Raw genomic sequence first — 16,112 nt, 5'->3', positions numbered from 1 at the left:
AAAAAAGCAAAAGAGGGCTGGGTGTGATGGTGCATGCCTATAACCCCAGCTGCTTGGGAGGCTGAAGGAGGAGGATCAAAAGTTCAAAGCCAGCCTGGGTAACTTCTGAGCTGGTATCTCAAAATAAAATTTTAAAGGGGGGGCGGGGGGCACTGAGGATAGCTCAGTGGTAAAGCACTTACCTATCATGTGCAAGGCCCTGTGTTCAATCCTCACTACCACAAAAATAAATAAATAATTGAATGGATGGCTGGGGATGTAGTTCAGTGGCAGAGCACTTGCCTAGCATATGTACGGCCCTGGGTTCCTTCCCCAATATAAAAAAAGAAGGAAAAGTTGATGCCTGTAGAACTGTTACATAGGTATGGTTGGTTCCCTGAATATATTACTATTTATGATTAAAAAAAAAAAATACAGTCTCTTTATAAAGTCTCTTAATAAAATATTTTAAGTAGTGTGCTCAACTCTCTTTACAATTGATTTTTTGGGGAAAAATCAATACCAAATCAGAGTAGCAAGCAGTTATAATAATCGCAGTTATTAAAATAAAATTTATGTTTGATAATACATATATTGCCCTAAAGTATACAATGTATCAAAGTTAATCTTTAGTATTAGGTCTAACATTAAGTGATATTATTAGATGATATTAAGTTACGAATTCAAAGGCTGATGAGTTCCTAATCAGGTATGAGAATATAATAAAATCATTATGATAAGTGTCTTAAAGAAGACTATTATTTTTATTTATTTATTTATGTACTTTGAGACAGGTCTCTCTATGCTGCCCAGGCTGGCTCAAACTTTGGATCTTCTAGCCTCAGCCCTACCCCCAGCCAAAGAAGTAGTTGGGATTTACAGGCATGTGCCACTATGCTCAGCTTAGAATTTTATACAAGTGAAATTAATACTAAGAAATCTGAAATTGATCTATAACTGCAACTCGATTTGGAAAAAAGAGAATTTTAGCTCTCAAAACATTCATATTACGCCTATGTTGGTTGGAATACTTAATGAGCGAGGACTTTTACAATATAACTTAATACTACTTGGTTAATTCTCCACTGCTGGCATCCATATGTGACATGGTTGATGTCTTCATCAGATCAGAATACTCTAACAGGTAAAACAGTGATTTGCCTAGTGTGATCTAGTCTCTTACTATCTAAACTACCTTTTGGTATCTAAATTTCTAAAATGAAATGCTAAAGAGTATTTTTCTTTTTTGTTCTAACTACTTAATTTCAATCAAAGGATACAGAAAGCCAGAGCACCACTAATAACATGCTAAAACTGAAATTATTTTCAGAATTTTAGTAGCTGGTTGCCTCAAATATTTTCAAAAAAAATTTTTTAAGAAATGGATATTTCTCTCAAATGGTAGCTAACTTAGTAAATACAAATCCTATTCTATCCCAACTCTTTCATTTCTTATAATTTAAAATATCAAAATATCAGCAAATAATTTCAAAGAAAATAAAGTACCCAAAACAAAGAAAAAAAAGCCTCCAAAGTACCTCTAACTTGTGTGACGCATTCTCTGGCAAAGATTCAAAAATTAAATCTTCAAGTGATTTGGGCTGGTTGGATTTAGCCTTTGGTGGGAACAAAGATGGTGGCTGACCTTGCGCCTGGAAACCCTCATGTTCTCCAGCCGGGTTTTGCTGCATGAGTTTTAACCTTTTTCTTTCTTTCCGGATTTCCTTTGCTTTACGACATGGAGGCTTACTCAAATCAGCCCCTTTGCCTAAAAAGAATTTCAAAATATTAGACCAATCACATGTGGCTCTAAAAATGTCTTTTTAAGATCTCAAAAATTCTATAAAGTCCAAAGAGTTCTAACAGGTAGTTCTGGGGAAGACTTCACAGGTCCTGGGAAGAGGCTCTAAGTTCATCTTGCAATTCTACCTCAGAAGTAAGAGTTGCCAAAAAAGGAAAGGGTCACCAAAACTTTTCAAGGTAGTTCTACTATTGGGAAATCTCTTAAAATACCATCCATTTTTCTGCCTTTGTAAGCAGAAAGGCCAAAATCAATCCAATATCTTCTGTTTGTCTGACCCACACTTGTAGAGGCATTCTTGACAGCACTGATGATGGTGAATGAATGAATGATGAATGAATGAATGGCAGAATTGGAATCCATAATTAATAAACAGATTTAGGTATTGAGTAGCCAGGACTATTAGCACTAATAAAAGAGAGGCACCCAGACACTTCTATCTCCTGAGAGAAATTCAACCACCCATAAAGTAACTTTACCAGCCCTCAAATAAGTAATACCCCAATATAAAACTTCCCCCTTAAAAAGAACAAAAGAAAACTTAGCCCTGAATTTGACCAGAAGTTCTAGATCCAACTATCAATTTACAGGTGGCAGAAGAACAGGTTAAACTGCATTTGCAGATATGATCAGTCAGTTACACAGAGTGGGACAAACAATCCAAGAAAAAACTCAGTTTCTTCAACAAGTAATAACCTGCAAGTTAAAAAGGGGAACAACAGAAGAGAAACCTGTAGTTCAAAATAGATTATTTTAAAATGCATCAATGAATTGTGTTGGAATCATCTGGCTCTTAACACAAACCAATATTTAAAAAATTGGAATTTGAACACTGAATATCCAATGGCATTATGAAATTTTACTTATGTGTAATAATGGTATTTTGAATATGTTTTTCAAGTTCTTATCTTTTACAGATGAATTCTAAAGAATATGGTATAGTGTCTGGAATGTGCTTCAGTGTGATACTGGAAAGGGGAAGTAGATTTGGATAGAGATAAAACAAGTGACTGTCATGAGTAAAGAACTGTTTCAGACAAGGATGGGAAATGACGTTCACTATACTATTCCCTCCACACTTGCCTATAGTTGAAATCCTCTGTAATAAAATTTTTTTTAGAAATTTAACAAGTTATAAGTAATATTTATTAGAAATGAATAAAAGAGGTAACCCTATCACACAGAAGAATTAGGATTGAAAGAAATTCTCTAAGTCATTCTTAATATTTCATTGGACTATTTTTATTAATTAGGATGAAATCTCAGACTAACATCAATTTAAATACCATGAATGGTTTATGTAAAAACTATTCAAAAAGTGCAAACAAACTTTTCTGCACTTTAACTTCTATAATATAACTTGGAACAAAAAATACAAATTTATAATACTAAAAAATTGCTCCTGGGGTCATTTTGAATAAATAATAATTAATTCAAAAACGATCGAACTTTATATTTTATGAAGTAATTTTGAAAAAGTTATACACATACAGATAAAAAATTCATTTAATTGAATTTTTTAAACCTAACTTTTTTATAAATAAGACCATAGGAAAACATCTTACCTTATTAAGATAAACATAAAAATATAGACATCTTTAAATAAAAATTAATTATATTAAAAATTGTAATGATAAACTGAAGAATTTCACAATATCTGTATTTTGGGCATAATACGTATAATCTACATTGTCTCACAAAGCTAAAAATAACAATGTTTACCACCATACCTTTTCACTGACAAAAATTTAATTCTCAAGCCTCTAAGGTTCTAATGTAATGAAATGAAATTCTTGAAATGTCTGTACTTGGAAAGTAAGGATACTATTTCAGGCTTTGAAGCATAATGGTTTAAAAAGACATGATTTGTCCATCTATATCTAGGTGGTTGCTTCCAGTATAAAACAGGGCTCTCTGTTGCCAGGAAAGCCAGGCATCGCAATGACTCAACAAAGAATAAAAGCAGTTAATACAACTTGATATCAAATGTTCATTACCTGGCTTAGGAACAGTATGAACTTTAATTGAATGTGATGGTTCACCAGAGCCCAACTTCTCTTCTATAGCTTGTGAATGAATTAATTCATTTGATTCTTCTTTCTTTGAGTTTCTTTCTTTCTTCATCTCTTCATTCTCTAAGCTCTCTTTGAGGTCATCACTGAGAGTTTTAAGATCACACTTTATATCCAATTTATTTATTAATGCAAAGTCACCTGCAACAGCATCCTCCACTGTGGAATCCATGGGCTCATCTATGAGTCAGAAGAAAGGACAGGCCATCAGTTGGGGTCATTTGACACAGCCAAGATAACACAGAACTCTAATGCCCCATTATAGCAGTTTCCATTGTAGAGAAACTACTCTGTGTCCACCAAATCCGTTCTCTTGCCTTTCAAAGCAGGAGAGCTATACCTGAAACCATGCCACCCTAGCAGAAGACATACCCATCCCTCTGCAAGATGTGACCCAAGTTCCCACCAACAGAAGATCTAATTTTGTCTCATTTAAAGGAAATTGTGTGACCCAGGACTTCTAGTCTTACTCATCTCCTCTGACTGGGTTTAAAAAAAAAAAAAAAAAAAAAAAAAGAGTGACCTTGGAAATCAAATGTTGAAGAGAGTCCCAGAATGGCCGAGGGGGAGCAGAGCTCCAGGCCTATCAGGAACACCCACAATGCGCGAGAGGAAAGAAACAAACTGACATCACTGTTCATTCAGATTTTGGTGTCTCTTGGCCACAGTTGTCTAGGCTTTTACCCTAATGTACACCATTCCTGTGAATTAAGTTCAGACATAAATAATTCAGAAGCTCATAACAAGGCAAATAAAGAGCCAAATGTGAAAGCTATGTAAAAAGAGACACAACCATCAATTTACAAAGGAACGGCATCCTCAAAGCTTATCTACAAGTTTATTTTTTGACACTTGGAACATGATTCCCAGACTCTAAAAAAAAAAAAAAAAAAAAAAAACTGCATACTGACTAGCAAATAAAATTTATTTAAACTTGAAGAGTATGTATCAATAAAACTAGTCAGAGCTGCACCAAAATTCTGATGTTTAGAACGCTCCAATCAACAATGAACCTTGGCCTCTTTCGTGCCCACAGCTCTACCAAGTCTGCTCCACATTGTCCTAAATCCCGGTCCACTCAGGGCTGTGCATACAGGCCTCTATCTCCAGTGCATAAAGCAGTGGCAGGGACATTGCAAGCATGGAAACCATACTTGTGGAATGAATTAGCGAGCTAGGAGTTTCTTCGGATTAAGTGCTTCCTATGGCAATTGTGAAAAAGAGCATTGCCAACAGGAAAACTATTTTAAAGATTAAAAAAGAAAAAGACTAAAAAATATGAAAAAGTTAAGTATCTGTAACCAAAGTTAATTAAATGCTACTAATCATCTCTCAGGAAAGCCACTCATAATTTAAAATTTATCAGACAAATAAAAAACAACTTCAGACAGCATAATTTCCTGAAGGAAAGCCTTATTCAAATACAGAAAACCTGATCTTTACTCAGCAAAGAGACAGTGCAGTCTTGAATAGGTTGCATCTAAATATCTGTTTCTCTAGACATAATGCCACTTTTTACTGACTTCTCAAGCATATTATAGGAATTGAGTAAGATGAGTTGTCAAAACATTCAGAAAACGAAAATTTCAATAAACTCCCCAAAGTCACAACATTTTAAAAATGATTCTCAATTTTCTTTCTAAGCTCAACTCTTCTTCCTTGATCTGGGGGACCAGTGGTGACTGTAATGGCAGAATGTATCCCTGTCATCTCAGTAGTACATGACTGCAGTGACCCCACTCCCCTACCTAACTTGAGGTGTTTGAAAGTGGGAACCCTGAAGAGGTACATCAATTTAAAGTAAATAGATTTTCGACCTGGTTTCATCTTACCCCCACAATTTCCTTTGGAAATCTCCCCTTTAGCCAGAAATTTCAACATTTTTTTCAAAACTTTCTTGTGAGATTTTGATGGCTGGAACTGTAAAGGTCGGCACCTAGGAAAGCAAAATGAATATTTTTAAAGAAAACTAAAACTCTGAAGAAATAAAATCAGTACTGGGTAGTACCAAGACACTGAGGTCAATGTTATACGCAGGCTTCTAATTAAAGATGGGGTTAGCGTAGCCTCTAATTCCACACTAAATTTCATTAACGCTATAGGTACGGGGAAAGGGAGGGAAGGAGAGAGGGAGAGAGAGAAAGGAAAAACACACAAACCAAGACTGAGAAAGCGAAGGGGAGAAATGCTGGGAGGGGAAAGTAGAGGTACAGTGGACTGACGGCTGACCACAGAAAGCTGAACCGTAACAGAGAGAAAAGACTTTCATGGATTCTCTCAAAGTCCATTTAAAAGCAGTCAGATGTCAGATCCCCGCCCTTCTCTGCCTACTTCACTTCCTGTACTAGCTAGCTTTCAGGAGAAAGCAAAAGATGGGACCTCTTACGTGGCAAGCAGACTGTACTAAAAACAAGAAGCTTAAATGAGGTCTACATACAAATCCTAAGATCCCCAGCCCAGTCCCAGAACAACAGCAGATTATTCTTTCGCTCCAAAATATGATCAGACTTGAAAACTGATCACAAAATCTCCAACAGAAGAGCCCAGCCAGATAACCAACCTGAGGCTCACAGAAAGTAAGCCCCACTTGGGTGCACAGAACTTCCAGTGGAACACTGGAACCTTGAAGTTTCCAGATCCTCAAGGACAGTCTGTACTATGTAGACAGGTACCTAATAAACTGGAGAAGGCGATCTTCAGGTTTAGACTAAGCAAAAGAACCTAAAAAACTCCTCAGAGAAATCTCTTATTTCTCTTTAGCTACCACAGCCGTAGAACAACAGGTATCTCCCCCAAATAAAAGGAAAATAGGCCAAAACAAAAGACCCTCAGAAGAAAAGACTGGTAAGAGAAATAAAAATTAAGTTAGAGATCTGGAAAATAAAATTAAGAAAATTTCCCAGAAAAACTGTAAGAATAGATGGAAAAGTGAAAAGAAAAATGTCAGAGAAGCAGGGCATGGTGACACACACCTGTATCCAGAGACTAGGGAGGCCGAGGCAAAGGGATCTCAAGTCTGAGACCAGCCTCAGCAACTTAGCAAGGCCCTAAGCAGCTTAGTGAGATCCTGCCTCAAAATAAAAAATAGAAAGGGCTGGGGATGTGACTCAATGGTAAAATGCCCCTGGATTCAATCCCTAGTACCAAAAAAAAAAGGACCAGTCCAAAAGGTACAACATCTGAATAAAGGCATTTAAAAGAAAGAAAGTGGAAGAAAGATCAACAAAATAATTCAAGAAAACTTTCCCAAACTGAAGGATTTCCCACACCAGAAGGGTCCCACTCAAGGCCACATATTATAGATAAAAACAGACACACAGCCAGACATATTGTGCAGTATCAGAACACTGAGGACAAAAGATCTTCCAAAGACAAAAAACACATTTCAGACAAAGGCACCAGAATCAGATGCCACCTGACTTCTGAACAACAGAACAACAATGTGCAAAGCCTTTAAGACTCCAAAGGAAAATTACTTCCATCTTACATTTCCATATGCAGCAGAACTAAAAAATCCTATTGAGGGGTTAATTAAAACATTTTTGGAAATGCAAACTCTCAAAAAAATCTTTCTTTGTATACTTCTCCTCAGGAAGCTTTAGAAGATGTGCTTCCCTAAAACAAGGGAATAATCAAAGAAAGAAGGCAGATACAGGAGATGGGGAGTCAACTCAAGAGCCAAAGAGCAACCCAAGATAATGATGAAGAGAAGAGAGATCCAGGATGCAGCGATGTGCCAGGTGTGGTGGGCAGCTGCCCAGACGAGAACAGATCAAAGGGCCACGAGAGAGTCAAGAAGAAAAAGTGGGGCAGACTCAATACATTTAAACACACCAAGAGGAAAAGTACACCACTGGGAGAGGGTTTCAGAATAACCTGGGAACAGGTCCACTGAAGACTCTGCGAACAACACAATCATTAACTCCAGGGAAAGCAAGAAAAGTAACCACAGAACCCTACACAACTGTGTTTCAGCTGTGAAGCACAGTCACACGTTCATAATGGTGAGAACACATTCATCCCACATCGTCATACTTCTAAGATGAGAAGCTGCAGGTGAGAACAAAAACGAGCCTGATTGTGGCAGTGGGACAGTAAAAGCCATATCCTCATTCATGGGGAGAAGCCCTGCAATACTGGGGGGCAGGGGGAATGTAAGTATTGTAATTAAACAAGCATGTTAAGAATCAGCTAATGTTGAAGATGACAGTCTCAGAGAAAGAAAAAGGGAAAGGACAGTTTCAGGGCTGCTTGTCCAAAATAAGCTTTATGGAACTATTTGGACTTTATGAGTACATATAAAGCTGACAAAGTTTTAAATTCATGAGTTGGACAGGCAGCCCCTAACCTCTGCCAATCAAAAAGAAAAGTTGTAGCTGGGGGCCAAGGCACACACCTGTAATCCCAGTGGCTCTGGAGGCTAAGGCAGGAGGATTGTTGAGTTCAAAGCCAGCCTCAAGCAAAAGTGAGGCACTAAGCAACTCAGGGAGACCCTGTCTCTAAATAAAATACAAAATAGGGCTGGGAATGTGACTCAGTGGTTAAGTGCCCCTGAGTTCTATCCCTGGTACCCTCCTCCCCCGCAAAAAGAGACAAGTTGTGAGATTTTAACTTCCTTTCCTTTACATTAGTTCTCATTATAACACTACAGTGAACAAAACGATCTAAAGAGGAAGCATGAATAACAACACCAAAAGATTAAGGTATATAAAGAAATGCTGTAAAGATCAACAGTTCAGTTCAGGAAACGTCTGATTCCATGTGAAATTCAAAAACCACATTTAGCAGTTAATTGAATGTTTTCTCATAAAGGCAACACACCTAGAGAGTGCTTTGCATATAACAATTATTTTAGATTATTTTTCTTCAACCAACTGAAATCACCCTTTTCTGATCATTAAAATCCTCAGGGTACCTTGTTCATAACCCAGTGAACTGTTATCTAAAGGAAAACGACTTCTGCTTGCAGACTGCCATCTCTTCATAACCAAGAAAGCTGAAAGAGGATGACAAAAGCTGCACTGTCGTTCTATTAGGTGAACAAACGAGACGGTGTCAGCACCACATGCCAATCTTTTCTCTTTGTCATCTGCCCATCTGATGTCCAGTTAGGTAAGAGAAAAGGCTCTTCATTAGGAATCAGTGGACGATTGGGAGTCTGTGATCATCCTAAAATTAAGACATGAAGGTGGTATGTCTGTGTCTATATGCCCCCAAGGTTTTTCTTTAAACAGAAAGGGGTTTGACTTTCATCAATTTCTCAAAATAGTATCAACTCTAAAACAAGTTAACAGCAATTAAGGGAGGCAGGTGCAGGAATCAAAGGAAAGAGAGGCAATCGAGATTTTCACTCTAGAACGAATATGCACACTGAAACAGGACAAATACGTACTCAAAAGTTAAAAGTATCTTTCATATTTTCTACAAAAAAATTTTTTTTTTTTTTTGGTAATAGGAATTGAACCCAGAGGCACTCTACCACTAAGTTATATCCCCAGCTCTGTATTTATTTATTATAGAGGAAAAGAAGTTTTAATGTTTTGCTAGCAAAGGATAAACAGGGGACTCTTGTCCCAGAGTCTGTGATTCTGCCCATTAGGGGGAACAGGTGATGCAAAGGTTTTGTTCCAGGTGTTCTCTGTCTGAAGTGGTAATTCACTTGTTAATTTGTGATATAGTCATGTCTTAGATCTTCTGGTGCCATCCTCAAAATCTGAATTACTTCCTTCATGTGGTGGATGTGTGCTCAAGGACAGTTACTCTGCCTAGGATGGAGAAGAAATGGAATCCTGTTTCTCCTGAGATTAGGGAGGAGGACCTTTATTTTTCATTTGGGATAAGCGTCTCGCTAAATTACAAAGGCTAAGATTGAACTGTGATCCTCCTGCCTCAACCTCTCAAGTGGGATTAGGGGCATGTGCCACCACACCTGCGAAAAAGGTCTTTATATTCAGAGAGAGAGAAAAAAAGGCCCAAAAGGTTATGAAAAAAATCAAGCAAACTCTTCACAGGAAATAGACGTTTTGGTTTACGTATTCCCTTTAAGAAAAGTGGGCTCTGATATGGCAGAGTGGGGTTACACCCTCCTCCTACTACAGGATTCTGTGGTTTGAGTGACTGTTAACACAGCGCAGCAACACTAAAATATGGAGAGTCCTCTGCTAAATCCTATCTAAAAGTATTTTGAACATTTACCAATATTCACAGTATCCACTAACTAGAATGCTAAATAAAACAATGAAACATGTTCTCACATCGTATTTATATCAGGATCAATTAAACAGTACTATTAAATGCTACTGGTCAGCATATGAATGACAATAGCATCAGTGTGTAGAAAATCATTTGCTTTCCTTATAATGTCTACCTAAACTAGAAATTCACATTTAAAAAGCATAAGATTCTGCTTTAAAATAGCACACAATCTTCCCATAATAGAGCCCCTTACCTTATTGTATACTGAGGACAGCATGTCTGATTCATGACAGGTTTATACACATACTTCCCGCTTCTAAAATTATAAAAAGTTTGTTAATTTCTTACAGTGTTCACATGGGCCAAAACAGATTAGTACAAGAGCACTAAATTAAGGGTAAAACTTTAGTGAATAGTATAAAACTATATTTAGGTTTAACTGCTCTTCGTAACCAGAATCGTCTTGCAAGTAGGCATACCAAGCACCAGAACCCAGCCTTTTCTTCCCCAAACCTTCACGTGCTGACTGTAAGGTGAATGCCTCAATGACCTTCTCACCAGCACCTGTAAGCCCTTCAATGCCTTCGGTACCACCCGTCAGTGCACCAATACCACAGGACAACAGAAGAAAACCACCCAGATGAGGTGGGACTGATGGACGCCACCACTGTGAACTCCAGAACAGATGCTCCACAAGCACCAGCAAAAAGTACCACAAACTAACCTCTTTCCAAGGCATTTCCGACCTCAGTCAACGGCAGAGCCACTCATTCAGTTCTCAAGCCAGAAACCTGCCAGTCTTTGTAGACTATGCCTTCTAATTCAACTCTACATCCTATCACCAAGCTTACTAGAGCCAAAACATATCTTAAATGTGCCCCCTCCTCTCTATCTCCACTGCCAATCACATGCCAACCTTCATCATCTCCTATCTAGATAGTGCAATAACTTCTGGAACTTTCTTCCTGCCTCCATGATCACCCCCTCAAACTCCTCTCTGCCATCTGAATACTCTTATTCAAAACAAATTCCTTCATGTACATTTCTGTCTCAAAATTCTTCACGATTCCCCTCTACCTTAAAAAAATAAATAAGGTTCCTTATGGCATAAAAAATCCTCAACATCTGACCTATATCTTCCTTTTAAGCTTTATAATTAAAGTCATTGACATTTTAACTGGTATGCTCAATCCCATGTCTTTGGAGAATATTAGCAAAGAGTAGTTAATGTTGCTTATATATACAAAAGAAATTTTACCGACAAATTACTTAAAAATCATCTCTATAAAAATAACAGTTTTAAAAAAGCAATGAGTAACCATTAAAGGAATTTTTAAAAAGTAGATTTTTGAGACAATCCAGAAAATCTAATCAAAACTGCGTAAGAGGTAAAAATAAAAAAAAATTTTACAAAAATCAAAGAACTACTAGTTTTATAAAGCGTGATGAAAGTATTGTGGATATGTTAAAAAGGAAAAAGATCCCCTCCCTCTTAAAAATATATATTTATTTGAATATATGGATATGCCATCTGTAACAATAATCTGGAGGTGGAATGTGCTGTTTTTGAGACTGGGAAGCAGGGGAAGCAATGAGAATCAATGAAACAAGATTCGTGCGAATTTTAGTAACTTCTGAAGCTTAGTAATAGGTACATGAGGTTCATTATAATGTACTCTATTTCTATGTTTACTTGAAATTTTCCTAATTTTTTTAAAAAGAACAAAAGCACAACACAAAATAATAAACATCTTATTAAACCTCTTTCCAACACAAGAAAATATTCTAAAGGCAAACCCTGTTCAATTCTAAGAAGTACCTTAAAAACAGCACAAAGTATTAAGGAACATTACCTTCGCCATCCTCGGTCTATAAGGTCCTGATAATCCTGCACTGTCATAGAATGTGCCCACATGCCTGAAAAAAGTAAGGTGTGTTAATTAGAACAGGTTAAACTTCCTTCCTGTTAAAATTCAAAGTGTCGCTTCTTAAAATATGGCTATTTAGGCTAAAATTCTAGAACACTCACATAGGAGAAAAATACTGCACATACTTCACACTTCTTAGTTTGACATAATATGCAACACAAATGAAAAATAAGTATATTTTAATTAAAAAATAAAACACATAAAAGTAATGACATTAACTGAGGATTAATCAATATTCTCCATGTCATCATGAATCTAGACTTACTGCAATCAGACTGGAAAGCAGCTTCAAACTTTAATTATGTCCCCAATGATTTAATACACTAGTCTCTTTAGAATAATCAGCAAAAATTGGTGCATATTAGTTTCTAATTTACACACACACACACACACATACAGCACAGTCTGGAAGTCTAGAAATAGGGCAAAAGTATGTAGTAAAAGTCCCTTTAAGTGAAAAACTATAAGGATACCAGAAGATGATTACAGGGACTATGATATTACCAATATAATGGAATAAACATTCAACTATAGGGAAAAAAAATAAAGACTATGATAATTAACATTTAAAGGTATATTTGAACTAAGTTAAAAGAGAAATGGAGCTGGGTGTGGTAATCTCAGCAACTTCGGAGGCTGAGGCAAGAGAATCTCAAATTCAAGGCCAGTCTCAGCAATTTTGAAAAGCTCTAAAAATTTAGGGAGGGCCTGTCTCAAAATAAAAGTAAAAAGAGCTGGGGATGTGCTTCAGTGGTAAAGCACATCTGAGTTCAATCCTCAGTACCAAAAATAAATAAATAAATATCGAGAGAGAGACACAGAGAAAGAGAGAGACACAGAAAGAGAGAGCTGGAGAGCGGGGTGTGGTGGTGCACACCAATAATCCCAGCTGAGGCAGGAGGACTACAAGTTCCAGACCCCAGCCTGGGCAACATAGTTAGAGCCTGTATTTAAAACAAAAAAAAAAAAAAAAAAAAAAAGAGAGAGAGAGAGAGAGAAGTGGATTTTTCCCTTTTGTAAATAGTAAACTGTATCAGAGATACGTGAAGGTGGAGATAGGCTTGACAGAGCAGAACAAAGCAGGAAAAAGCATGGTACACACACCCAGCAAAAATGTCCAAACACCTGGGCTGAGCTCAGTGGCGCAGGCCTGTAATCCCAGGGGCTAAGGAGGCTGACGTAGGAGGATCAGGAGTTCAAAGCCAGCCTCGGAAACTTAGTGAGGATCTGTCTCTAACTAAAATATAAAAAAAGGGCTGGGGATGTGGCTCAGTGGTTAAGCACCCCTGGGTTCAATCCCCAGTACACACACAAACAGTCTCACTAATACCAGAAAGTTTCTCTGTAAGCCTCTATTTCCATCTTCTGTAAAATGGGAATAATAATTCCCATCAAAATGATAAATATGTGCCTCACAGTAAGGGTAAAACTGAAATTGAAATGATAGAAATGTATACTGATGTCTCTAGATGAAAAAGATGAAGGCAGATTTCTTCCACAAAACTTAAAAAACAGACATTTATCTTGGCCAGTCTTCTCTTACTAAAATTAAAAGAACTAAGGCCTTAGTAAAATATTAGTTTTAGATATGTTTAATGTAACTTACTGACCATATAGATACTGGAGTCACAATACAAATATTCTCAAGAAAGAAAAGGATGGAACCCCTATCATCTAAGGCAACCACTGCCACTCTTTGGTGGGCTTCCTTCCCCTGGGCCGTGTTCCTCTCTGAACTGTCATGTCGTCACACATGTCATTGGCATCCTGCTTGTTTTCTCCGTTTAACCCCTGCGTTTACATGCTGCAAGAATTTTCCATTTACTGGTTTTCATTATCTACCCTCTACCTGGGACCGCAGCCAACAAAAGCACCTAATAAGCGCTTTCAGTGAATTAGAAAGCGGACACACCGTAATCGACCACCTCACTCCCCATTTAGTCTTTATTTTTAATGTGGTGCTGGGGTTCCAACCCAGGGAGTGCCTCACGTCCTAGGCAAGGCTGCACCACTGAGTCACGACCCCAGCTGCCCCAGTTAGTCTTTTGCAATGGAAAAACCACTTTGTTTTCACAGCGACCCCGCTTCCTACCGAGCTGGGTATTCCACCCAGACAACCGCTCCTGCCCTGCACCGCTGCGGACGCGGGACGCGGCAGGAAAGCAGCAGGTTTTGTTCACAAACACACCTCCCCAGAGACACCCGAGTCGTGACGAGAAGCAAGACCGTGGGCTGCCCGGGGTGTCCTCGTCGAGGCGGGTGGAGGAATGACACAGCACGAGTCCCGGGCACAGTGTCAAACACATCGCGACAAACACGCACCCCCCGCGGCCGCCCGGCTCCGGCCGCAGCGACCGGGCCGGCGCCCCGCGCAGCCTGCAGACGCCGCCCAGGGAGGCTGCACGGGTGTGCGCACACCTGCCGCTGCGCGAGCAGCCCCGGGCCCCTGCCTGTCCTGCACCCGGTCTGCGCGCCCGGGGCGCAGGTCGGCGCGGCAGCACAGCGCGCCCGGCCCCGCGGACCGGCACCCCGGCCAGGCGAGGGCGAGGCCATCTCGGCCGGCCCAGGGACAGCCGGGGGTTTCCTGCAGCGCGCACCGAGGAGCTGCGCTGCCGAGGCCGAAGGCGTCAGGCCTAACTGACAGCCAGGGCCCCGGGGTCCGCGGCCCAGGGCTGGCCAGAGGCTCAGCCGCCCCGCGTCCCCCTGACGGGTCCGCCCAGACCCGCGGGCCGCGGCGCTCCGGCCTCCCGCGCCCGCCACGCTCACCATTGGAGCGACTGCCCGACTCGTTCTTGCAATAGCCGCAGCGATAGAAGTCCTCGCCCTCGAAATACTCCACGACGCTAGGCGACAGCGCGTTCCAGGAAGCCATGGCCTCGGCCCCGCGAGCGCTGCGCCGCCCGGCCCACCGCCGCCGCCGTCGCCGCCACCCCACAATGCAGCGCGCCGCCCAGGCGCCTCCGAGGCTCGCGCGAAGCCGCTCGGGCGCCCGCGGGCCCAGCGCGGCCGGGCGCCTCGGGGGGCTGACGCCGCCCGCGCCATCTTGACCGAGGGCAGCTTTCCGCTACTTCCGTTCCTTCTCCGTGAGGGGCCGCAGTCGTTCGTGAGGGTGAGGCGGAGAGACGGAGCGCGAAGGGAACGGGCAGGGAAGAGGCGAGCGGGAGCTGGGGGCCCGGGGCCGCTCCCCGCGCCCGGAGCTGCCGGGGCGGGCGGACGCCGGCGAGCGTTGGGCACGAGGCGGCCGGGTGGACGGGGCACTCACCGCAGGACGCCTTGCCCTCCTCGGAGTCGCAGTAGCCGCAGTGGTAGCCGGCCTTGAGCCCCTTGTACTCCACCACCGAGGCCATGGCCGCCGCCGGTCCTGCGGACGGCCACGCCTCTCGGCGCCCGGGGCCGGGCTCGGCGGGTGCGGGGCCCAAGGCGGGGAGCGAGGCGGCCCGGGCGCTGCGGGGGCGGGGGCCGCGCCGGGCCCGCGCCCGCCCCGCGCCCGCCGCCCCTGCCCACGGCCCCTGCCCGCCGCGGCGCGCCGTGCGCCCGGCTCGCAGCGCGGAAACCCAGGCTCGGGCCCCGCTCCCCGCCGCCCTCGCGGGGCTCGGCCGAGAGCTGCCTCCAGGCCGCCCCCGCCACCGCGCGGAAGCCCGCCGGCTGCGGGGCTCAGGATGCAGGTACAGAAACGGGCAGCAGCTGTCAGCCGGGGCCCGATGACCCCACGACTTTTAAAGAGGAGCTGTAGGTCTAGGTCGTTTAAAAGGAAAAGTCGGGCTGGCGTTCGCATGAGCGGTCCAGGTTGGTTGGAAATGTTACTGGGGTTCACGGTCCTGAGTTTAGGAGATGAGTAGTTAGAGGATCCACGTGGTTAGGAGGGAATAGTAGCCAGGGTACTTGCTTCTCGCAGGGCGCTGTGGTGTGGTGCACGCCTGTGATCCCAGCGACTCAGAAGGCTGAGGCAGGAGGATGTCAAGTTCCAGGCCAGGCTCAGCCATTTAGCGAGGTCCTTAAAACAAATAACTAGGGCTGGGGATGTGGCGCAGTGGTTAATTGGCTCAGGGTTCAGTCTCCAGTACCAAAATAAAAGTGTGTATATATGTGTGTTATACACACACACACAGGGACGTATTTCTAGTCTTACCCAGATGA

General features: G+C 41.7%; 1 protein-coding gene across 10 annotated transcripts in view; it reads right to left on the bottom strand.

Annotated features, from left to right (window-relative positions):
• The window catches only part of ATE1 (arginyltransferase 1), a 165,599-nt gene extending 150,117 nt beyond the window's left edge, over nucleotides 1–15,482 (bottom strand). For 3 of the 10 annotated variants that reach the window (XM_079138468.1, XM_079138469.1, XM_079138472.1), the window contains exons 1-6: nucleotides 14,742–14,927; nucleotides 11,901–11,964; nucleotides 10,301–10,363; nucleotides 5,685–5,788; nucleotides 3,778–4,032; nucleotides 1,518–1,747 (exon numbers count right to left, since the gene is read on the bottom strand). In XM_079138468.1, the coding sequence (XP_078994594.1) occupies nucleotides 1,518–1,747; nucleotides 3,778–4,032; nucleotides 5,685–5,788; nucleotides 10,301–10,363; nucleotides 11,901–11,964; nucleotides 14,742–14,847 (822 nt within the window). In that variant the 5' untranslated portion in view covers nucleotides 14,848–14,927. Of the gene's footprint in view, nucleotides 1–1,517; nucleotides 1,748–3,777; nucleotides 4,033–5,684; nucleotides 5,789–10,300; nucleotides 10,364–11,900; nucleotides 11,965–13,079; nucleotides 13,209–14,741; nucleotides 14,929–15,237 lie in introns of those variants that run through there. The other 7 variants (XM_079138463.1, XM_079138466.1, XM_079138465.1 and 4 more) reach the window with 6 other exon arrangements.
• Between the last annotated feature and the right edge of the window lie 630 nt (nucleotides 15,483–16,112).

Source organism: Sciurus vulgaris (genome assembly GCF_902686455.1).
Source record: "Sciurus vulgaris genome assembly, chromosome: 4".
NCBI classification, from domain to species: Eukaryota; Metazoa; Chordata; class Mammalia; order Rodentia; family Sciuridae; genus Sciurus; species Sciurus vulgaris.
Note: the sequence above shows the minus strand (reverse complement) of the source record. Positions and strands in the feature narration are given on the sequence as shown.